A 21,690-nucleotide genomic window follows, 5' to 3' on the forward strand; every position below is an offset into this window, starting at 1 on the left:
TGCCGGTGTGTCGGCGCAGAATCACATAGCCGGCACCCTGCCTCTGACAGGGAGCTGCGATCAGCAGCAGCAGTTAACCCCTCAGGTGCGGCACCTGAGGGGTTAACTGCCGCTGATCACAGTTTCCTGTCATATAGGCTGGGCACCGCCTCCTGTATTTGTATTAGATGTTAATTATCTTTGGTGGCGCAGTGTGCCCACCCCCCCTCCTCCTCCCGTCTCTCCTCATTGGCAGCGCGGCACAGGGGGGAGGGAGAGAGTGACTCCTCCCCTGTGCTGCTGAAGGAACATGAGCGCGCTGACAGCAGCACACTCATGTTCTGTGATAGCGCGCTGGATGCATTATCGGCAAGGTTAAATGCCAATACCGATAACTTTAGTCTCATGCACCAAGACTAATGGTAACAGCGCATGGATGAGACTAAGGAAGTCTTGCGTTACTGGGGGACATATCTACAAAGCCTCATCAAAGACCATACATTTTATACTTGTAGGGAACTGCTATGGATTAATGAATGTTAGGAACGAGCTGGGTTCAGACAGAGCAGTCTGAACCCGGTTCGCTCATCACGAAACATATCTTTAAGTTATCTGGTTGTTTATTCCATTTATTAAAAATGTCTCCCAAGTACCTAGCTGGGTGGCCTTTCCTCTTCAAAGTGTCCAAGCCCGCCATGCTTTCCCGCTGTCTGCTACTCCTCTAACCTTCCAAAGCTTCTTCCCCTACATCGCCAAGACATCAGCGGAGAGGAAAGGAAGCCTTGGGAGGATTAGGGGAGGAGCAGACAGCAAGGAAGGGTGGCGCACTTGGGCAAATCAATAAAAGGGATATAAAGTTTTAGCTCCGCTCTATATCCTTAAGTAGAAGCTTGCACAAAAACTGCTGCTTTTTTATCAGGTGGCTCCTTCACTTGGTCTTCAGTTTATTTTTTATTTTCTCACCACCTTTTCAATCTCTGTACCGACCAGCAACGAGCATATTCATTTCCTCCACAGTATATAGATTGCACAGCGGCCACCACTTTCATGCACTCCTTCAAAGAGGAAAGCTCACATAGAGCAGACCCGTAGGTAAAAGCATTCGGTGTACTTTATTATACCCACAGATTTTTCTCTTTCAACATCGCATATACAATGAAAATGCTGCCCGACCCGGGTTTTGCTCCTGCTTCGTCTGGGGAGTTTTAATTTTGGTTCATTAGGGCGGGTTTTATAACCACATCTTAAAAATCACGTGACTTAACACATTATGTTTCTTCAGACTTGTTTATCACTTTAAAAACATTTACTTTTTACTTTTGTCTATAAAAAATAATTCTATATCTTTACATTAAATACTATAATTTAAAAACCATGATCAAAAGGAGGAAAATTTCACAATTCCTCCCCATAAACCTAAACTTCATTACATATATCAAAACCGGAATACTTTTTCTTGCAGTATTTTTCTCCACATTTATCCTAAAATTCTCCCTAGCAATCACATCTATAAAGTGTAGAGAAGGTGACCCTTCTTATCTTTATCGTACATAAATACTATAAAAACGTTCACAGCCATATACTCAGAAATCTTTTTTTTTAAATACTTAAGTTATAGGTCTTACCAACAGGAAATTATTAATCTCAGTTTCAGTGCAGATTAAATGAAGTGCTGTATATTGTCTAATAGCTTTGTGTCACATCTATACTGGTAAATACGGCCTGATCACTTCTCTACGCAGTTCCTCTTCTGCAAACCTTGGGTGAAACGCAACTGACATCCCACTGATACAATGAAGTGCCGTATCCTACCTAATAGCTTTATGTTTCTTATATACTGGTAAGTATGGCCTGCTCTAGTCTCTGGACAATTATGTCTCCACCCACCCCATCTTGTACACCAGTAAGCTTCGTTCTTCCCTTGGGAGAAACAGGTAGTCTCATCCCTGCCATTAGCACCAGGGTCCTATAGGGCTAGATAGGACTCTAGGTATTCCTGCGTATGAACACACCTACAGTACCTCTGGGGGTCTGTTCATACTGGTAGTCAGTCAGGATTTTGGTTAGGGTTTCACTAGGAGGTGTCCCTCTTCCTTCCCTAGTTCTCAGGCCTGATTCCCTGTTCCCCTCTTCCCTCTTGTGCTTGGTGTGGTATTTCCCTCCCACACCGTACCATGACAATCATTGAGGAGTTATTCTCCCATTGGCATCATTGCATAGGGCACCTAACGAGCATGTGGCTGTACATGGTGTCCCTGTGGCTGTGTAGTATGAAGCCCCAAGGACCCCATATGCCACTTTACAGTCACCTGTACACCGCTTTGTCCTGAGGCCATTGACTAAGTTCATATTGTGCGTGGCATATGTGGTATAGAAACATAGAATGTGTCGGCAGATAAGAACCATTTGGCCCATCTAGTCTGCCCAATATACTAAATACTATGGATAGCCCCTGGCTTTATCTTATATGAAGGATGGCCTTATGCCTATCCCATGCATGCTTAAACTCCTCCACTGTATTTGCAGCTGCCACTTCTGCAGGAAGGCTATTCCATGCATCCACTACTCTCTCAGTAAAGTAATACTTCCTGATATTACTTTTAAACCTTTGCCCCTCTAATTTAAAACTATGTCCTCTCGTAGCAGTTTTTCTTCTTTTAAATATTCTTTACTCTTTTATCTTGTTGATTCCCTTTATGTATTTAAAAGTTTCTATCATATCCCCTCTGTCTCGTCTTTCTTCCAAGCTATACATGCTAAGGTCCTTTAATCTTTCCTGGTAAGTTTTATCCTGCAATCCATGTACCAGTTTAGTAGCTCTTCTCTGAACTCTCTCCAAAGTATCAATATCCTTCTGGAGATATGGTCTCCAGTACTGAGCACAATACTCCAAATGAGGTCTCACTAGTGCTCTGTAGAGCGGCATGAGCACCTCCCTCTTTCTACTGGTAATTCCTCTTGCTATACACCCAAGCATTCTGCTAGCATTTCCTGCTGCTCTGTGACATTGTCTGCCTACCTTTAAGTCTTCTGAAATAATGATCCCTAAATCCCTTTCCTCAGATACTGAGGTTAGGACTGTATCACTGATTTTATATTCTGCTCTTGGGTTTTTACGTCCCAGGTGCATTATCTTGCACTTATCAACATTAAATTTTAGTTGCCAGATTTTTGACCATTCCTCTAGTTTTCCTAAGTCCTTTTCCATTTGGTGTATTCCTCCAGGAACATCAACCCTGTTACAAATCTTTGTGTCATCAGCAAAAAGACACACCCTACCATTGAGGCCTTCTGCAATTTCGCTGACAAAGATATTAAACAATATGGGTCCCAGAACAGATCCCTGAGGTACCCCACTGGTAACAAGACCTTGGTCTGAATATACTCCATTGACTACAACCCTCTGTTGTCTGTCCCTCAGCCACTGCCTAATCTATTCAACAATATGGGAGTCCAAGCCCAATGACTGCACTTTATTGATAAGCCTTCTATGTGGGACAGTACCAAAAGCCTTACTAAAGTCTAGATAAGCGATGTCTACTGCACCTCCTCCATCTATTATTTTAGTCACCCAATCAAAAAAATCAATAAGATTAGTTTGACATTATCTCCCTGAAGTAAACCCATGCTGTTTTTCATCTTTCAATCCATGGGATTTTAGATGTTCCACAATCCTCTCCTTAAGTATGGTTTCCATTAATTTCCCCACTATTGATGTCAGGCTTACTGGCCTATAGTTGCCCGATTCCTCCCTACTACCTTTCTTGTGAATGGGCACAACATTTGCTAATTTCCAATCTTCTGGGACGACTCCTGTTGCCAGTGATTGTTTAAATAAATCTGTTAATGGTTTTGCTAGTTCACCGCCGAGCTCTTTTAATAGCTTCGGGTGTATCCCATCAGGCCCCTGTGACTTATTTGTATTAATTTTAGACAGTTGACTTAGAACCTCTTCCTCTGTAAAGACACATGCGTCAAAAGATTCATTAGTCTTCTTTCTAGGGGTGCACCGAAATTCCGGCGGCCGAAAATATCGGCCGAAAATGGGCCTAATCCATTTCGGCCGATATTGGTACATATCGGCAGAAAATATGGGGTTTGGGATTTGTGGGATTTGTCACCCGCGCCGGGCGGGCGGTTTACTTTAAGTCACTGCATCTTTATTTTACCTTACAATCGTGACGCTCCAGTAACAACTCTGCAGGCAGAGCGGAGGGCGGCGTAACGTCACTTACTCACGTGACGCGCCTGCTCCGCCTTCTTCATTCATAAAGTGGGCGGAGCAGGTGCGTCACGTGAGTAAGTGACGTTACGCCGCCCTCCGCTCTGCCTGCAGAGTTGTTACTGGAGCGTCACGATTGTAAGGTAAAATAAAGATGCAGTGAGTGATTAGTCTTCTGTGAGCAGCAGGGCCGGGGCTGTTATGGGTAGAGGGATCGGTCTATGGCACTGCTATGGGGAGGGGGGATCTGTGCACTGTTATGGGGAAAGGGATCTGTGCACTGTTATGGGGAAAGGGATCTGTGCACTGTTATGGGGAAAGGGATCTGTGCACTGTTATGGGGAAAGGGATCTGTGCACTGTTATGGGGAAAGGGATCTGTGCACTGTTATGGGGAAAGGGATCTGTGCACTGTTATGCCCATAACAGTGCACATATCCCCCCCTCCATAACAGCGCCACCCACAGATGAATTTCATTCATGAAAAATAATTATTAATAAAATCATTTAAAAAAAAGTATTTTAAAAGTATTTGGGCAAAAAGGCAGTTTCGGTTTCGGTTTTCGGTCAAGGGCATCCTGAGTTTTTCGGTTTCGGACCAGAATTTTCATTTCGGTGCACCCCTACTTCTTTCCCAACTGAGGTCCTTCTCCTTCATTTTCCTTTGCAAAAACTGAACAGAAGTATTCATTGAGGCAGTCAGCTAGTTCTTTATCTTCTTCCATATACCTTCCTTCTTTAGTTTTTAATTTGGTAATTCCTTGTTTTAGTTTCCTTTTTTCATTTATGTATCTGAAGAATGCCTTATCGCCTTTTTTCCCTGACTGAGCTAATTTCTCTTCTGCCTGTGCTTTAGAAGCTCTTATAACTTGTTTGGCCTCTCTCTGCCTAATCTTATAAATTTGTCTGTCATCCTCATTTTGTTTTTTTTTATAATTCCTAAATGCTATCTTTTTGTTTTTAATGATTTTGGCCACTTCTGCTGAGTACCACAGTGGTCTCTTCCTTTTTTTGCTTTTACTGACAAGCCTAATGCAATCTTCTGTTGCCTTCAATAGTGCCACTTTTAAGTAGTCCCATTTCTCCTGGACTCCAATGAAACTGTTCCAGTCTGATAGGTACTCGTATACCACTAATCTAATTTTAGAAAAGTCAGTTTTTCTAAAATCTAAAACTTTTGTTTTTGTGTGGTGTGACTCAGTCACTGTACTTATAGTAAACCACACTGACTGGTGATCACTAGATCCCAAGCTTTCCCCTACAGTAATATCAGATACCAAATTCCCATTTGTGAATACTAAATCTAAAATGGCCTCCTTCCGGGTTGGCTCCTCCACTACTTGCTGTAGAGATAATCCCAGTAGGGAATTTAGAATATCTGTACTCTTGGCAGAACTAGCTATTTTGGTTTTCCAGTTTACATCTGGAAGATGGAAGTCTCCCATAATGATAACTTCCCCCTTCAATGTCATTTTAGCTATTTCCTCAACTAGTAGATCATCTAATTCTTTGACTTGGGTAGGTGGTCTATATATAACACCTACACGAGTTACCTTATGATTATCAAGCTGCAAGGTAAACCAAACTGACTCTAAATTGTTCTCGCTAACTTGTATCAAATTCGATTTTATGCTATCTTTCACATACAGGGCCACCCCTCCCCCCTTCTTGCCTTCTCTGTCTTTCCTGTATAGAGAGAACCCTGGTATTGATATATCCCAGTGATTACTCCCCTGGAACCACGTCTCAGTAACAGCCACTACATCTATATTCTCAGATGCCATTATAGCCTCAAGCTCATTGATCTTATTCCCTAGACTGCGAGCATTTGTAGACAAGACTCTGAGCTTGTCATTTCTTAACCTTTGTGCTACTGGCCTCTTCTGACATTGTTCCGGGGGGCAGTCGGACTGCTGGATTATCACTCTTTTGCCCCCCTTTCCTAGTTTAAATGCTTCTTAGCAAATACTTGGAACTGTTCACCGAGGACATTCGTTCCCTTGAGAGAAAGATGCAAACCATCTTTCTTGTACAGTTCTTTTCCATTCCAACAAGAGCTATCATGAGACACAAAGCCAAACCCTTGGTTCAGACACCATTCACCAAGCCATACATTGAATTCCTTAATGCGCATCTTCCTGTCATGCTGAAGGTTATGCACAGGCAAAACTGCAGAGAATGAAACAGTTGATGCAACCTCCCGTATATCCTTTCCAAGTGTATGAAAAGCTTCTTTCACCTTTGAAACCTCATTGTAAGCCAGATCGTTTGTCCCAAGATGGACAATAACATCCACTTCCCTTTCCTGCTTTGCTTGCCTAACTATATTTAGGATCCGTCGTCTATCCCTGCTAGCGGTAGCACCAGGGAGACATCTCATGGTGCTGTACATGGATGTACATTTACAGAATACAGTACAATAGCTAGTAAAGTTAAAAAACTCAAAATATATTTAAATCAACCTACAATCCTATAGTATCAATTGATTTGTATATGGGTATAAATACATTTTACAAAAAAACTTTTGTCTGTCTGCATCCTGATTCTGTACCCACTGTATTGTTAGGGGAAATAAAACTGTAATACAATCCACACATTTGTATTCTACTACAAGAGAGCACATTGCAGAAAAATGTCTACCTTGCCTTATAGTCATATAGTCCGAGTCACATCTCGAGGCTTATTTAAAAGGTAGAACATTGACTTATAGGATAGCTACCTTACATCTTGTGGCATCAGAGACAGAGCTTGCTAAGAGCTCATTTGCATATCCTCTTCCCAGAATTCCTGGCCTATAAAACTTCTCACGTCATTTAGGCACTCTCCATAACGAGTACCTCTCGTACAATGCCTTATAGTTCAGTTTCACATTTGCCTGGGAAAATTATAATTTTGCAGGCAAAGGGATAGGACAAATATTACATCTTGACAGTCCTTGAAAATGTTAAAGGGGTTGTCCCACGGAAAATATTCTGCAGTTTTCAAACCAGCACCTGGATCTGAGTGCTCTTGTAACTGCATGTAATTAAAAATTTAGTATAGTCACTAAGTTTTTCAATAAAATATATCGGTATAGCGCCACCTGTTGTTTGTTCGTTTTCTAATTTCTCTATTCACCTCATTAAGTTGGACGCAGATGCTCAGTTGCATCCTTCAAGTGCCTCGAGCACTTGTTAGCTTTGGGAAAGGAGAATTTCCAGCAAAGGTAGGTGGCAATTCTTTTAACCGTATTGAACCTCACCTGGGAAGTGTGGAGGTGGGTCACAGATCAGCAGTACTCCAGTTCCTTCCTTCACTTTCACTGCTGGGCGTTCATCTAAAGGAAATGGTTCTAGGTCTGTGTGTAAAAAATGCATGTTAGTCAAGAATAAAAAAATTAATTTAAATAACCTGCCCATTTTAATTTCCAATATTAGGTCAATAGAAGAATACCTATCTTCTAAAAAATAGACAAAACAATGCTTAATATTAAACATACAATCAGTAAAATAAAAAAATAAAAATGGGGCCAAAATAGTGTTAGTGTTAGCCCTAGGGTTCAGGATAGTCTGTCTGCCCCCACAAGAGTCCTATATTGGAAATAATTTACATTATGCAAAACAACAAAGGAGCGTAGCAAGTTTCTTTTCACTACATGTATTTGTCCAAATTTGTTGAATAAGTAACAGGCCACTCGCTGAAGGTGGCATATGACCACAAGGGTCTCCAGTAATCACAAGAACAAAGGAGCTGCAATAAGTGCTGCAACTCATTCACTGTAATCAGTCTGTATTGCCCTTTTCCTGTCCAGTGCCTGGTAGAGGCTGGTGTGCAGAGCAGATGTTGCAGCCTCTTTGTTTTCATGATTAGCGGTGGTCTTAGCATGTGAATGCTTATTCTAGCAAAATGCCATCACTTGCTTAAATGGGCAAACCTACAGTAAGGGCTCCGCATTTTGGTAGAGATTTGTATTAGACATATTGCTGCTTGACCAAAGCTAGGACATTTGTAACTGAGCCCCTATTAATTACCCCCCAAAAAGTATATATATATATATATATATATATATATATATATACACAGAGAGCGAGAGAAAAAGAGAGAGTATGTGTTTATTGTAATTTATTTTGCTCAATTAAATTTTTTGTGATTATTAAATAAATTAGACGTTTGATGTTATCCCAATGTCCTGGTATATAGAGATGTATCTGTAGAAACCAATATATTGTACATGAATACTACTGGAGTAGCTCAACAAGGAGAAACCAATGCTTCCCTATCGGCATGGTTCTCACCTGGGCGTTTTACAGCGCGTACGATCGCGCTGTAAAACGCCCGACGCCCCAAGAAGTTCAGGAGCTTCTTTGGGGCGTAGTGTCGCGCGTTCCCGTACATAGACTTCCGGGAACGCGCGACACTGGGCGTTCGCTTGTCTCTGTATGCGCGATTGTAAACGCCCGTACAATCGCGCATACAGAGCGTACGTTCAGTACGCTCTGGTGTAAACCCAGCATTAGGGAAACTCCTTCCATTAGTAACAGTGTGCTCTGTAGTCTCCCATACAGAAGCTTGTTAGTTCGACATCTGGTAGTAACAATTTAAGAGATGAATTTTAACTATACGGGGGTATCACCATACATTGTCAGAATGCTAACAGTGTTTGGGGATAAGTCTATATATGGAAATAGCTAAATATGGAGTCAGACAGGAAACTCAGAAGCATCACAGGGACTCCCAAAACCTGTGATTTGTTAAAGGGTTTCTGTCACCTGAAAAATGGGTATTAAGCTGGCTGACATTAGCGATGTGCTAATGTCAGCTGAACACAACTATATTAGTGCCATCTCACTGCCTGCTGTCATTATTGAGAAACACAAACTTATATAATATGCTAATTAGCCTCTAGGGGCTTTCCCCCACCTCTGGCCACGTCCTGCTACACTAGATTGACAGGGCCAGGCAGCCTTGGTCTCCTACCTCCGGCCCTGTCTGCAGTGTAAATCTTGCGCCGTTCAGTATTCGGCGCAGCGGCAGTGAGAAAGCTGGCAGCCGGCGAGCGCCCTTCACTCACTGCACCTGCGCCATCCAGTTCAGAATACGGCGCAGGCGCAATGAGTGAAGAGCGCTCGCCGGCTGCCAGCTTCCTCACGAGATTTACACTGCAGCCAGTGCCGGAGGTAGGAGACCAAGGCTGCCTGGCCCTGTCAATCAAGTGTAGCAGGGCGTGGCCAGAGATGGGAGAACGGAGCCTCTAGGAGAGGGGCAATGCCGACCCCCTTGCTCCTAGAGGCTAATTAGCATATGATAAAAGTTTGTTTTTCTCAATAACGGCGGCAGGCAGTGAGATGGCACTAATATAGTTGTGTTCAGCTGACATTAGAACATCGCTAATGTCAGCCAGCTTAATACCCATTTTTCAGGTGACAGAAACCCGTTAAAGAGGAACATCAGCCTACTGCATATAAAAGGCAATTGGCCCACCATGAAAATTCTCGGTGAGTTACACTGCCAAACCACATCTGTACAAGCTACTGCTTTATCCGACCACCCACTAATAACTGGCAGTTTTGCTTAGGGAGAAAACCAGGGATAGAACTGCCAATCATCGGCTTATTCAGCAAGTTCTCAGCAACCCCTTAATATTAGCTCAAGTGACAAACAGCTGAAAGCAGCTTGTCTGTCAGTACTTTATGCTGCCCTCAGTGACAGCAGAATAAAGTTGATCACAGGTTCCTTTTAAAGGTATAACATCCCGGACACCCTCAAATGCTCCTTCCATTCCCATTAATCTCTCTGGCGCACCACTGCTAAAGCACATCTCACTCTTTGGCAAAAAATGGGATCTTAGGGCCCATTCTTCTTGGTATCAGCAGATATTGCAGAGGTCAATCCCCAACTGATTACTCTTTAAAAGTGTTATCTCAGGATAAGTCAGCAATATCAGATTGGCAGGAGTCCAATCAGCTGTTTGAAGAGGCCACTGAGGCTCATGAAATATCTGGTCATATGTAAGAATAAAATCTTACATATGAGGAAATGTTTGCTCCAGGCCTGTGACTCATTTTTAATAGATTTGGACTTCATGGTTCTTTCCTGTTCGATGGCTTGCAGTGCATGTTCTATAATTCCAAAGCAAAGTGCCATTTCCATGGCAACAATCTCCCGGGAGCACTGCCAATGATTTCAGACTGCAATGTATTTGACATATTCCTTAAACATTACAAGGAATAACAGCACAAGGTCTCAATCATTTTCTAGTACATTAAAGCCCAACCTGTTCCGTCACTCTGCCCAAGTGTTTTCTGTTTCCTACACACAAAATTCACTGTACTGTACATCATTGCTTAATTAGGTGGAAATCAGTTGACTCAATGCTCCAAAAATTAAAAAAATTCTTTATAAATATATACTGTATTTTTCGGACTATAAAACACACTTTTTTCCTACAAAAGTCAGGGAAAAGTGGCGATATGGAAGTGGTCATCAGCATGCGGGAGGTGCGGGAAGGTGATGTAGTGCACGTAGGTGCAGGTAGACACACACTATGACCTGACGTTGTGCAACGACAGGTCACAGTGCAGTGCGAGCCAGAAGAAGACCAGGGAGCAGTGAGTGGCAGTGCCCTCCGGAGCAAGTGAGGTAAGTTTATTTATTTAGTTATTTATTAAATATCTGATCTGATGTTTGATGTGGGTCTGATCTGAGGCTGATGAGGTCTGTTCTGGGGCTGATGGTGTCCAATCTGAGGCTGATGGGGTCTGTTCTGGGACTGATATGAGGCTGAAAGGGTCTCATATGAAGCAGATGGGGTCTGATGTGAAGTTGATGGGGTCTGATCTGAGGGTGATGGGGTCTGGTCTGAGGCTGATGGGAGGCTGATGCAGGTTGGGGGGGGGTGATATAAAGCTGATGGAGCTTGGGGGGGTCAGATTCTGGGGTATGATGAAGAATGGGGGTGTGATTTGGGGGTCTGATCTGAGGTCTGATGAAAAATATTTTTCTTATTTTCCTCCTCCAAATCCTAGGTGTGTCTTAACGTCCAGTGCATCTTATAGTCCAGAAAAATATGGTGTGTATGTGTATATATATAATTAAAATATGTGTTAGCTGTTTTGCAAAGTATTTGGTAAAAGATCACTTCAGACATCCGATCACAGGCACAAGCTGGATGTGTGACCTATACTATATGATAAGATTTTCATGGATTTGAGACGACAACTATACCAATATTGAGTCTCACTCTTCAGCGCACATCGGTCTAGCATCTGCTTTGGGATGTACAATGCTCTCCTATGAACGCTGTCACAAAGCTATTGTTTAGCTCTGGCCTAAAACATCTCCACTTTCATATTGACATAAAATTGCATACAAATTAATTTAATTATTGCATATGGTATGTCATGCCTAACTAACTAACTAACTTGGAGTCAAAAATGTCTTCCTGTCAGCTGAATATTGTTAGAACCTACATAGAGAATTACAAGTAAGCTACGTATATGAAAAACACTAGATACATATTACTCTCCCTAATATATCTGGTTTCAAAAATTAAAGAATCATTCTCACATTGCATAAGTGAAGACGTATCATCCCTATAGACAGCCCTATCTCCCCATTTGCCTCCCAGCTTCTATCTCCTCTATTGGCCTTTCACAACTTTCACACATAAAGATGGTAACACACTTAACCTAGTCTTCTTCTGGCTCTGTTCAGTTTCTGACTTTACTAACTCTCCTCTTCCACTCTCCGGCCACAACCTTCTCTCCTTCACTGTCACAAATCCTCATTCATCTCAGCACATTTCTACTTATCCCACATTCAGAAATGTACATGCCATTGTTCCACATAAATGTATAGACTCTCCACAGTCATCATTGTCTCCAATCTCTTCCTTCTCCTCATCTCACTGCAAAACATTTTACTAAACCCTCAAAAACACCTGGATGAAGTAGCATCTACACTCAGAACCTCCAAACAGAGACAAAAGAAATCCTGGCTTATACCTCAAACTCACTTTCTTCAAAGATGCTCCAGGACTGCTGAACACCTATGGAGAAAAACCTCACTCACCAGAATATTTGCTCCGTTACAAATTTATGCTGACAACTTTTACTCTGTCCTCCATCTCGCCAAACAGACCTACTTCACAACTCTGATCTTCTCACTATCCTATATCAAAAAACTCTTTGACACTTCTCACTCCCTCCTCAGTCCAAAAGTGCAGGCACCTATTACAAACCTTTGCGCTGAAGATCTGGCCATCTACTTTAAAGAGAAAAATTAAAACATCTAGCAGGAAATTCACTTCTAGCTGCTTAGTGTCATCGATCACCCCTTTCCACACATCTCCTCTGGTTCACTTTCTACATTTGATCCAGTCACAGAAGAAGTCTCCTGGTTCTTCTCTTCTTCTCGCCCTACCACATGCACTACTGAACCTAATCTCCCACACCTCCTCCAGTCTCTCTCCTCAGTTGTCTTTACTCATCTAAAATCTTCAACTTCTCTCTCTCTTTTGTTATCTTCCCCTGCTCTTTCAAACATTGAGTAATAACCCCATTACAAAAAAAAAACCTGTCTCCAATCTCTCCTTCATGTCTAAACTCCTGGAACGTTTAGTCTATGCTCGTCTCCTCCGCTATCTCTCTGTTAACTCTTTGCGTGATGAATTACAATCTGGTCTCCGCACTCTACATCTACTGAAACTGCCCTTACCAAAGTGACAAATGCCCTCCTGACTGCCAAATGCAATGTTGTGCAACTTTATCCCTGACCTGTGTGGTGTGTTCCTTGGTTTTCATGATGCTGTTTGATCACTAAAGTTCTCTAACAAACCTCTGAAGCCTTCACAGAACAGCTGTAGTTATACTGAGAATAAATTACACACAGGTGGGCTCTATTTACTAAGTATGTGACTTATGAAGGCAATTGATCACACTGGATTTTATTTAGAGGTATAAGAGTACATGGGGCTGAATATGAATGAACGCTACACTTTCCAGACTTTTATTTATTAAAAAAGTTGAAAATCACGTATCATATTCTTTTCACTTCACACGTACTTGCTACCTTGTGTTGGTCAATCACATAACATCCCTATAAAATACATTTAAGTTTGTGGATGTAATGTGAAAAAATGTGGAAAAGTTCAAGAGGTATGAAAACTTTTTCAAGGTACTGTATATAAATAAAGATTATTATTATACTCAATTGTAATAATCAAGGATGGCTATTTACCCCAACATGCTTAATAGAGCTGAGAATGCATGTTGTCTCTTTAGGTGACTATGAAAGATAAGTGGCAGCCAAGCATGTATAAATATTAAAATACAACAACGAAAAGAAAAGTGGTAGACATAGCGAAGTCTACTTTATAAAGTAAGACTACAGACAAAATATAGAGTAAATGTTAATTTTATGCCTCATTGTGTATGGTTGCTGAAAACTGTATGCAGTTATGTACTTACATCCAAAATTTAGGCTGGCTTCATTACTTCTGATTGTTCCATATTCATTTGAAACTATGCACACATATTTGCCAGAATCTTTTGACTTTAGTGGGTTGTTGATAACAAGGTTTCCTCCTATCATGCTGTAGTGTGGGTTTAGAAGGTCAATTTCCCAGTTGTTGTACCGCCACCTAAAACAGATATGCAAACCAACGTAGTAAAAATGTCTAGCAGTATCTATGTACTAGCATGGACCAGACAACTGAAATTATGTATATATTGTTAAAATCTATCCCATATTTACAATGTCTCATCTATCTCCATTTACCTGTATATGGGTGTTGGGTTTGCTCTGGCTCTGCAATTCATTGTTACCTTCCCATCTGAAGATTCTTCTGCGTGGATAGTGTCAATAGGCTGCTCTTCAAAAACTGGTCCATATCGTTTTCCTTCTTCTAAAAACACATAACACATCCACATGTTTTACAGAAGAATCAATAGAGCTGAAGTCATAGAAAAAATAAGGAGTGGGGTAAAATAATCACTTCTTATAAATGGTAAGGTCAAAATACAAAATACAATGTTAATTATATATAATCATAAGGGTCCATTCCCACGACCGTGTCTGATTTCCATGTCCTTATGGGTCCGTGCGGCCGCGCTGCAAAAGATAAGACTTGTCCTATTTTCATCCGCAACATGTGGATCGCAGAACCATTAAAGTCAATGAGTCCGCACAGAGAAGCAGGGTGCACATGGCTGACGTCCATGTTTTGTGGATCCGTGTTTTGTGGTCTGCAAAACACGGACACTGTCGTGTGAATGGACTAAAATACAGAAGCTGACCTACAGTGACTTTGTATCCTAATGTGACAGAGTTTAGAATACGCTAGATGTGTACAGATCCTTGCAGAGAGTGGAGTATGGACAGGAAACCCTCCTTATCAATTGATCTGCCTTTCCTTTCTGTTATATAAAATTTTAACAACAATGTAGTAAAATAGAAAACATCTACGAGCGTTATACAGGTACTTTTCTATGGTATACTTAAAGGAAATGTGTCACCAAAATGCAAAGGGATGTCCTTTTTATTTCTATTCTGATTACAGATTTTTTTACTCAATTTCTGAACATGATTATGGGGGCGGCCATCTTGCCTGAGCTGTTCTTAACAGTATTTACACAGCATTAAGTAAACTGATTTACGGCAGCCCCATGGTCCATAGACAAAATGGTCTGTAGAGCACCCTATTGACTTCTATGGGAGAGTTTTCTAGGCATGCTCTGTGACCTGTGCAAAGAATAGTTAAGCTTTCACAATCACCTATTGTGAATGGTGGTCTTATATATACACAAAGGTGAAATCATTACCGTCAGGATTAGAATGACAGATAAGCAGGTAACTGCAGTGAAGTGATCTGTACAGATGAAGAAGTGGCCCTATTATTTAAAGGGGTTCTCCGGGAACTAAGAAAATAAAAAAAACTTAAATATTACTAATATATAAAGCTGAATGTACAGTATGTGTGTGTCTATGTGTGTATGTCCGCTAAAGGAATCCGCACCGTCGCAATAGCCATTAGAAGCCTGGTCACATGACCCTTATCAGCCAATAGAAGCTCACAGGCCCTTAGTCTCCACATACACACAATTTTACACCAGGTTTCCATAACAACCCAGCCATTTTTCTTCACTGCTGTAGGTCAGCTTTAAAGGGGCAGGGCGCTGTGGATGACACTGTTATGGGAGCGGAGTGATGTGGAGGTCACAGTTCAGGAGCAGGCCACCCTCAAAAGACGGGCTTAAAACCCTGCCCCCGGTTAGGCCACACACCCTCCCACTCCGCAGACTATAATGGGGACAGGGGCGGAGCTCCGGCGCAGCACAGCAGTTCGCGGTGAGAGGCCGCCAGACTAAAAAGTCGGACATGCAGTACTTTTTGTCCTTTCGCCGTGCACTGCCGTGCTGCGCCTGAGCTCTGCCCCCGTCCCCATTAGTGTCAATGCGGACGGAGCGGCGGTCCGGCGGCACGGCGAAACATCGGCAGGACGGATCCGACAGGGTGAACAGCCTGTCGGATCCGTCCTGCCGCTAGTGTGAAAGTAGCCTTATGGCTCTATGTTGAGCCATTCCTTTATTATTTGCACTAGAAGTTATGAATTAATTGCTATTAGCCTTCAGTAAGGGTACAGAGGGGAGGCAACCAGTTTGGGATGTGTACCTGCACAGACTGAAAATGGCAGCACTGATTGGATAGAGTCAGTCTGTGCAGGTTCACCCCCCCAACTGGTTACTCCCCTCTGTACCCTTACTGAAGGCTAATAGCAATTCATTCATAACTTCTAGTAGAAATAATAAAGGAATGGCACAACATAGTCATAAGAACAGATGCTCCAGAATTGTTATTACATGGAGAATGCATGAAGCTATTAAAACAGGGACTCCTTAAAACTCCTTAAGGACCGGGCTTATTTTCACCTTAAGGACCAGGCCATTTTTTGCAAATCTGACCAGTGTCACTTTATGTGGTGATAACTTTAAAACGCTTTGACTTATCCAGGCCATTCTGAGATTGTTTTATTCGTCACATATTGTACTTCATGACCCTAGTAAAATGGAGTAAAAAAAAAATCATTTTTATTTATAAAAAAAAAATACAAAATTGCCAAAAAATAAGCAAATTTCCAAGTTTCAATTTCTCTACTTCTATAATACCTAGAAATACCTACAAAAATAGTTATTACTTTACATTCCCCATATGTCCACTTCATGTTTGGATCATGTTGGGAATTTCATTTTATTTTTTGGGGATGTTACAAAGCTTAGAAGTTTAGAAGCAAATCTTGAAATTTCTCAGAAATTTTAAAAAAACCCACATTTCAAGGACCAGATCAGGTCTGAAGTCACTTTGTGAGGCCATAACAGAAACCACCCAAAAATGACCCCATTCTAGAAACTACACCCCTCAAGGTATTCAAAACTGATTTTACAAACTTTGTTATCCCTTTAGGTGTTCCACAAGAATTAATTTAAAATAGAGATACAATTTAAAAATGTAACTTTTTTGGCAGATTTTCCATTTTAATTATTTTTTTCCAGTTACAAAGCAAGGGTTAACAGCCAAACAAAACTCAATATTTATGGCTCTGATTCTGTAGTTTACAGAAACACCCTATATGTGGCCGTAAACCGCTGTACAGGCACACGACAGGGCGCAGAAGGAAAGGAATGCCATACGGTTTTTGGAAGGCAGATTTTGCTGGACAGGTTTTTTGACACCAAGTCCCATTTGAAGTCTCCCTGATGCACCCCTAAAGTAGAAAATCCAAAAAAGTGATCCCATTTTAGAAACTACGGGATAGGGTGGCAGTTTTGTTGGTACTAGTTTAGGGTACATATGATTTTTGGTTGCTCTAGATTACACTTTTTGTGAGGCAAGGTAACAAGAGCTGATTTGGCACAGTTTTTATTTCTTGCTATTTACAACATTCATCTGATAGGTTAGATCATGTGTTATTTTTATAGACCAGGTTGTTACGGACGCAGCGATATCTAATATGTATACTTTTTTTTTATTTATGTAAGTTTTACACAATGATTTCTTTTTTTAAACAAAAAAAATCATGTTTTAGTGTTTCCATAGTCTGAGAACCATAATTATTTTAGATTTTGGGCGATTATCTTAGGTAGGGTATGATTTTTGCGGGATGAGATGACTGTTTGATTGGCACTATTTTGGGGTGCGTGTGACTTTTTGATCGCTTGCTATTACACTTTTTGTGATGTAAGGCGACAAAAAATGATTTATTTTGCACAGTTTTTATTTTTAATTTTTTACGGTGTTCATCTGAGGAGTTAGTTCATGTGATATTTTTATAGAGCCGGTAGATACGGACGCGGCGATACCTAATATGTATACTTTTTATTTATTTAGGTAAGTTTTACACAATAATATAATTTTTGAAACAAAAAAAGAAATCATGTTTTAGTGTCTCCATATTCTGAGAGCCATAGTTTTTTCAGTTTTTGGGCGATTATCTTAGCTAGGGTTTCATTTTTTGCGGGAGGAGATGACGGTTTAATTGGCACTATTTTGGGGTGCATATGACTATTTGATCACTTGCTATTACACTTGTTGTGATGTAAGGCGACAAAAAATTGTTTATTTAGCAGTTTTTATTTTTTACGTTGTTCATCTGAGGGGTTAGGTCATGTGATATTTTTATAGAGCCAGTCGATACGGACGCGGCGATGTGTTCATCTGAGGGGTTAGGTCATGTGATATTTTTATAGAGCCAGTCGATACGGACGCGGCGATATGTACGTTTTACACAGTAACAGCTTTTTTAAAACAAAAAAAAAGATGTTTTAGTGTCTCCATATTCTGAGCCATAGTTTTTTTATTTTTTGGGCGATTGTCTCAGGTAGGAGCTCATTTTTTGTGGTATGAGGTAACGGTTAGATTGGTACTATTTTGGTGGGCAAAATTTTTTACGGTGTTCATCTGAGGGGTTAGGTCATGTGATATGTTTATAGAGCCTGTCGATACGGACGCGGCGATACCTAATATGTATACCTTTTTTCCCCCTATTTATTACAAAAAAAATTTACTTTATTTGGGGAAAATGAAGTTTTTGTTTATTTTTACTTGAAACTTTTAATTTTTTGGGGGGAAAACTTTATTTTTTTAACTTTTATTCACTTCATTTTTTTTTCCCACTTTGGGGGGTCTAATCCTTTACAATGCATTCCAATACTTCTGTATTGGAATGCATTGGCTGTATGAGTAATACAGTGAGTATTACTCATTAAGCTTCCTGCCTGTGAGATCCAGGGGGCTGGATCTCACAGGCTCGTCACCGGAAGGCAGCGCAGATGCCTCAGGAAGGCATCGCGCTGCCTTCCATGCCATCGGGTCCTCTCTACAGCCCCATGGGGACCCGATGGCACCGCCGCCCGCAACCGCCACCGCATGTAAAAGCCACAAACCGCAGGTCTGAAATGACCTGCCGTTTGCGGCGATCGCCAACACGGGGGGGTCAAGGGACCCCCCCGCGCATTTAGCCAAGGTGCCTGCTCAATGATTTGAGCAGGCACCTTGTTCCGATCACCGCCGCCCGTACCGGTACGTCATGTGTCCTTAACCACCTTAAGCTCCCCTAGCTTAAACCCCCCCTTTTTACAATTCTGCACTACACTACTTTCACGGTTTATTGCTCGGTCATACAATTTACCACCCAAATGAATTTTACCTCCTTTTCTTCTCACTAATAGAGCTTTCATTTGGTGGTATTTCATTGCTGCTGCCATTTTTACTTTTTTTTGATATTAATCAAAATTGACCAAAATTATTGCAAAAAAATGACATTTTTCACTTTCTGTTGTAAAATTTTTCAAATATAACTACATTTCTATATAAATTTTTCTCAAAATTTATTGTTCTACATGTCTTTGATAAAAAAATATGCAATATTGTATATTTATTGGTTTGGGTAAAAGTTATAGCGTTTACAAACTATGGTGCAAAAATTAGAATTTACGCACTTTGACTTTCTGAGCATCTGTCATGTTTCCTGAGGTTCTACAATGCCCAGACAGTAGAAACACCCCAAAAATGACCCCATTTCGGAAAGTACTAAGTATACCTAAGGTATTCGCTGATGGGCATAGTGAGTTCATGGAAGTTTTTATTTTTTGTCACAAGTTAGCGGAAAATGATTTTTATTTTTTATTTTTTTATTACAAAGTCTCATATTCCACTAACTTGTGACAAAAAATAAAATTTTACATGAACTCACCATACCCCTCACGGAATACCTTGGGGTGTCTTCTTTCTAAAATGGGGTCACTTGTGGGGTATTTATACTGCCCTTGCATTTTAGGGGTCCTAAAGCGTGAGAAGTAGTTTGGAATCCATATGCTTAAAAAATGCCCTGTGAAATCGTAAAGATTCTCATTGGAATTTTGGCCCCTTTGCGCACCTAGGCTGCAAAAAAGTGTCACACATGTGGTATCGCCGTACTCAGAAGAAGTAGGGCAATGTGTTTTGAGGTGTATTTTTACATATACCCATGCTGGGTGAGATAGAAATCTCTGTAAAAGACAACTTTTCAAATTTTTTATACAAAGTTGTCATTTTACAGAGATATTTCTCACACACAGTATGGGTATATGTAAAAATACACCCCAAAACACATTGCCCTACTTCTCCTGAGTACGGAGATACCACATGTGTGACACTTTTTTGCAGCCTAGGTGCACAAAGGGGCCCAAATTCCAATGAGAATCTTTACGATTTCACTACTTCTCACGCTTTAGGGCCCCTAAAATGCCAGGGCAGTATAAATACCCCACAAGTGACCCCATTTTGCAAAGAAGACACCCCAAAGTATTCCGTGAGGGGCATGGCGAGTTCCTACAATATTTTTTTTTTGGCACAAGTTAGCGGAAAATGATATTTTTTCATTATTTATTTTTTTTCTTACAAAGTCTCATATTCCACTAACTTGTGACAAAAAATAAAATTTTACATGAACTCGCCATGACCCTCACGAAATACCTTGGGGTGTCTTCTTTCCAAAATGGGGTCACTTGTGGGGTATTTATACTGCCCTGGCATTCTAGGGGCCCTAAAGCGTGAGAAGAAGTCTGGAATATAAATGTCAAAAAATTTTTACGCATTTGGATTCCGTGAGGGGTATGGTGAGTTCATGTGAGATTTTATTTTTTGGCACAAGTTAGTGGAATATGAGACTTTGTAAGAAAAAAAAAAGAAAAAAAATTTCCGCTAACTTGTGGCAAAAAAAAAATCTTCTATGAACTCGCCATGCCCCTCAAAAGTGATCTTTATAGCGCCGCAGCGATTTTACTGTGTTTTTGCAGTGATCAGAAAAAAAAAATTCTGTCACTGCGGTGGGGCGGACTGAACGCAAGTGTGCGCACAAGATCAGGCCTTATTCGGCGAACACTGCGTTTTTTGTAGAGCCTATAGAACATGTCCTATTCTTGTCCGCAATTGCGGACAAGAAAAGGCATTTTCTATATAGTTCTGGCAATGTGCAGATCCGCAAAATGCGGAAAGCACATTGCCGGTGTCCGTGTTTTGCGGATCCGTGGATGTGCGGATCCGTGGATCCGCAAAACACATACGGACATCTGAATGGAGCCTTACAGGGGGGTGATTAATGACAGGGGGGTGATCAGGGAGTCTATATGGGGTGATCAGGGGTTAATAAGGGGTTAATAAGTGACTGGGGGGGGTGTAGTGTAGTGTGGTGATTGGTGCTACTTTACAGAGCTGCCTGTGTCCTCTGGTGGTCGATCCAAGTAAAAGGGACCACCAGAGGACCAGGTAGCAGGTATATCAGACGCTGTTAACAAAACAGCGTTTGATATACCTTTCAGGGGTTAAAAAAATCGGATCTGCAGCCTGCCAGCGAATGATCGCCGCTGGCAGGCTGTATATCAGCTCGTTTACCTTCCGATCCTGTGAACGCGCGCTCCTGTGTGCGCGCGTTCACAGGAAATCTCGCGTCTCGCGAGATGACGCGCCGATGCGTCCAAGAGGAACAAACCGAACGCCCGCAGGACGCATCACTGCGTTAGGCGGTCGGGAGGAGGTTAAGTATCGGGACAACATGCCGTACCGGTACGTCATGTGTCCGGAACAGGTTAAATAGGTAAATTTCTAATGACACATTGCCTTCAGCTATGTGATCAGTTATTTTGATCAGTGATTGTGAGCCAAAACCAGGTGTGGGTCAAAAACACAGAACAAGGGAAAATCAAATCGGTACACTTGATCTTTCAGTAGACTTCACTACTGGTTTTGGCTCACAATCACTGATGGAAATAACTGACCAAATAACTGAAGTGTGAATGAGCCTTAAGAGGTTGTCCAGCCAAGAATTCAGGTCAGGATCTCCTCATAAAACAGAATCAAAAGATGTTTTACATCACGCATTTTCCTCTGCTCCCGTTTCCAGATCCCCACTGCTCTTTACTTCCTGATTCCTCTGACACTCAGCCAATCACAAGATGAAGAAGGTCACCAAAAAAGTCA

At 41.3% G+C, this 21,690-nt stretch overlaps 1 protein-coding gene across 1 annotated transcript in view; it reads right to left on the reverse strand.

The window, feature by feature from the left end:
• Nucleotides 1-21,690, reverse strand: part of CNTN1 (contactin 1) — a 232,856-nt gene that overhangs the window by 90,117 nt on the left and 121,049 nt on the right. Inside the window, exons 4-6 of the mRNA XM_040410854.1 lie at nt 13,957-14,083; nt 13,647-13,819; nt 7,442-7,537 (exon numbers count right to left, since the gene is read on the reverse strand). Coding sequence (XP_040266788.1) covers nt 7,442-7,537; nt 13,647-13,819; nt 13,957-14,083 — 396 coding nt within the window. The remainder of the gene's footprint in view (nt 1-7,441; nt 7,538-13,646; nt 13,820-13,956; nt 14,084-21,690) is intronic.

The sequence above is a fragment of the Bufo bufo genome, chromosome 1, assembly GCF_905171765.1.
Source record: "Bufo bufo chromosome 1, aBufBuf1.1, whole genome shotgun sequence".
In the NCBI taxonomy this organism is placed as follows: Eukaryota; Metazoa; Chordata; class Amphibia; order Anura; family Bufonidae; genus Bufo; species Bufo bufo.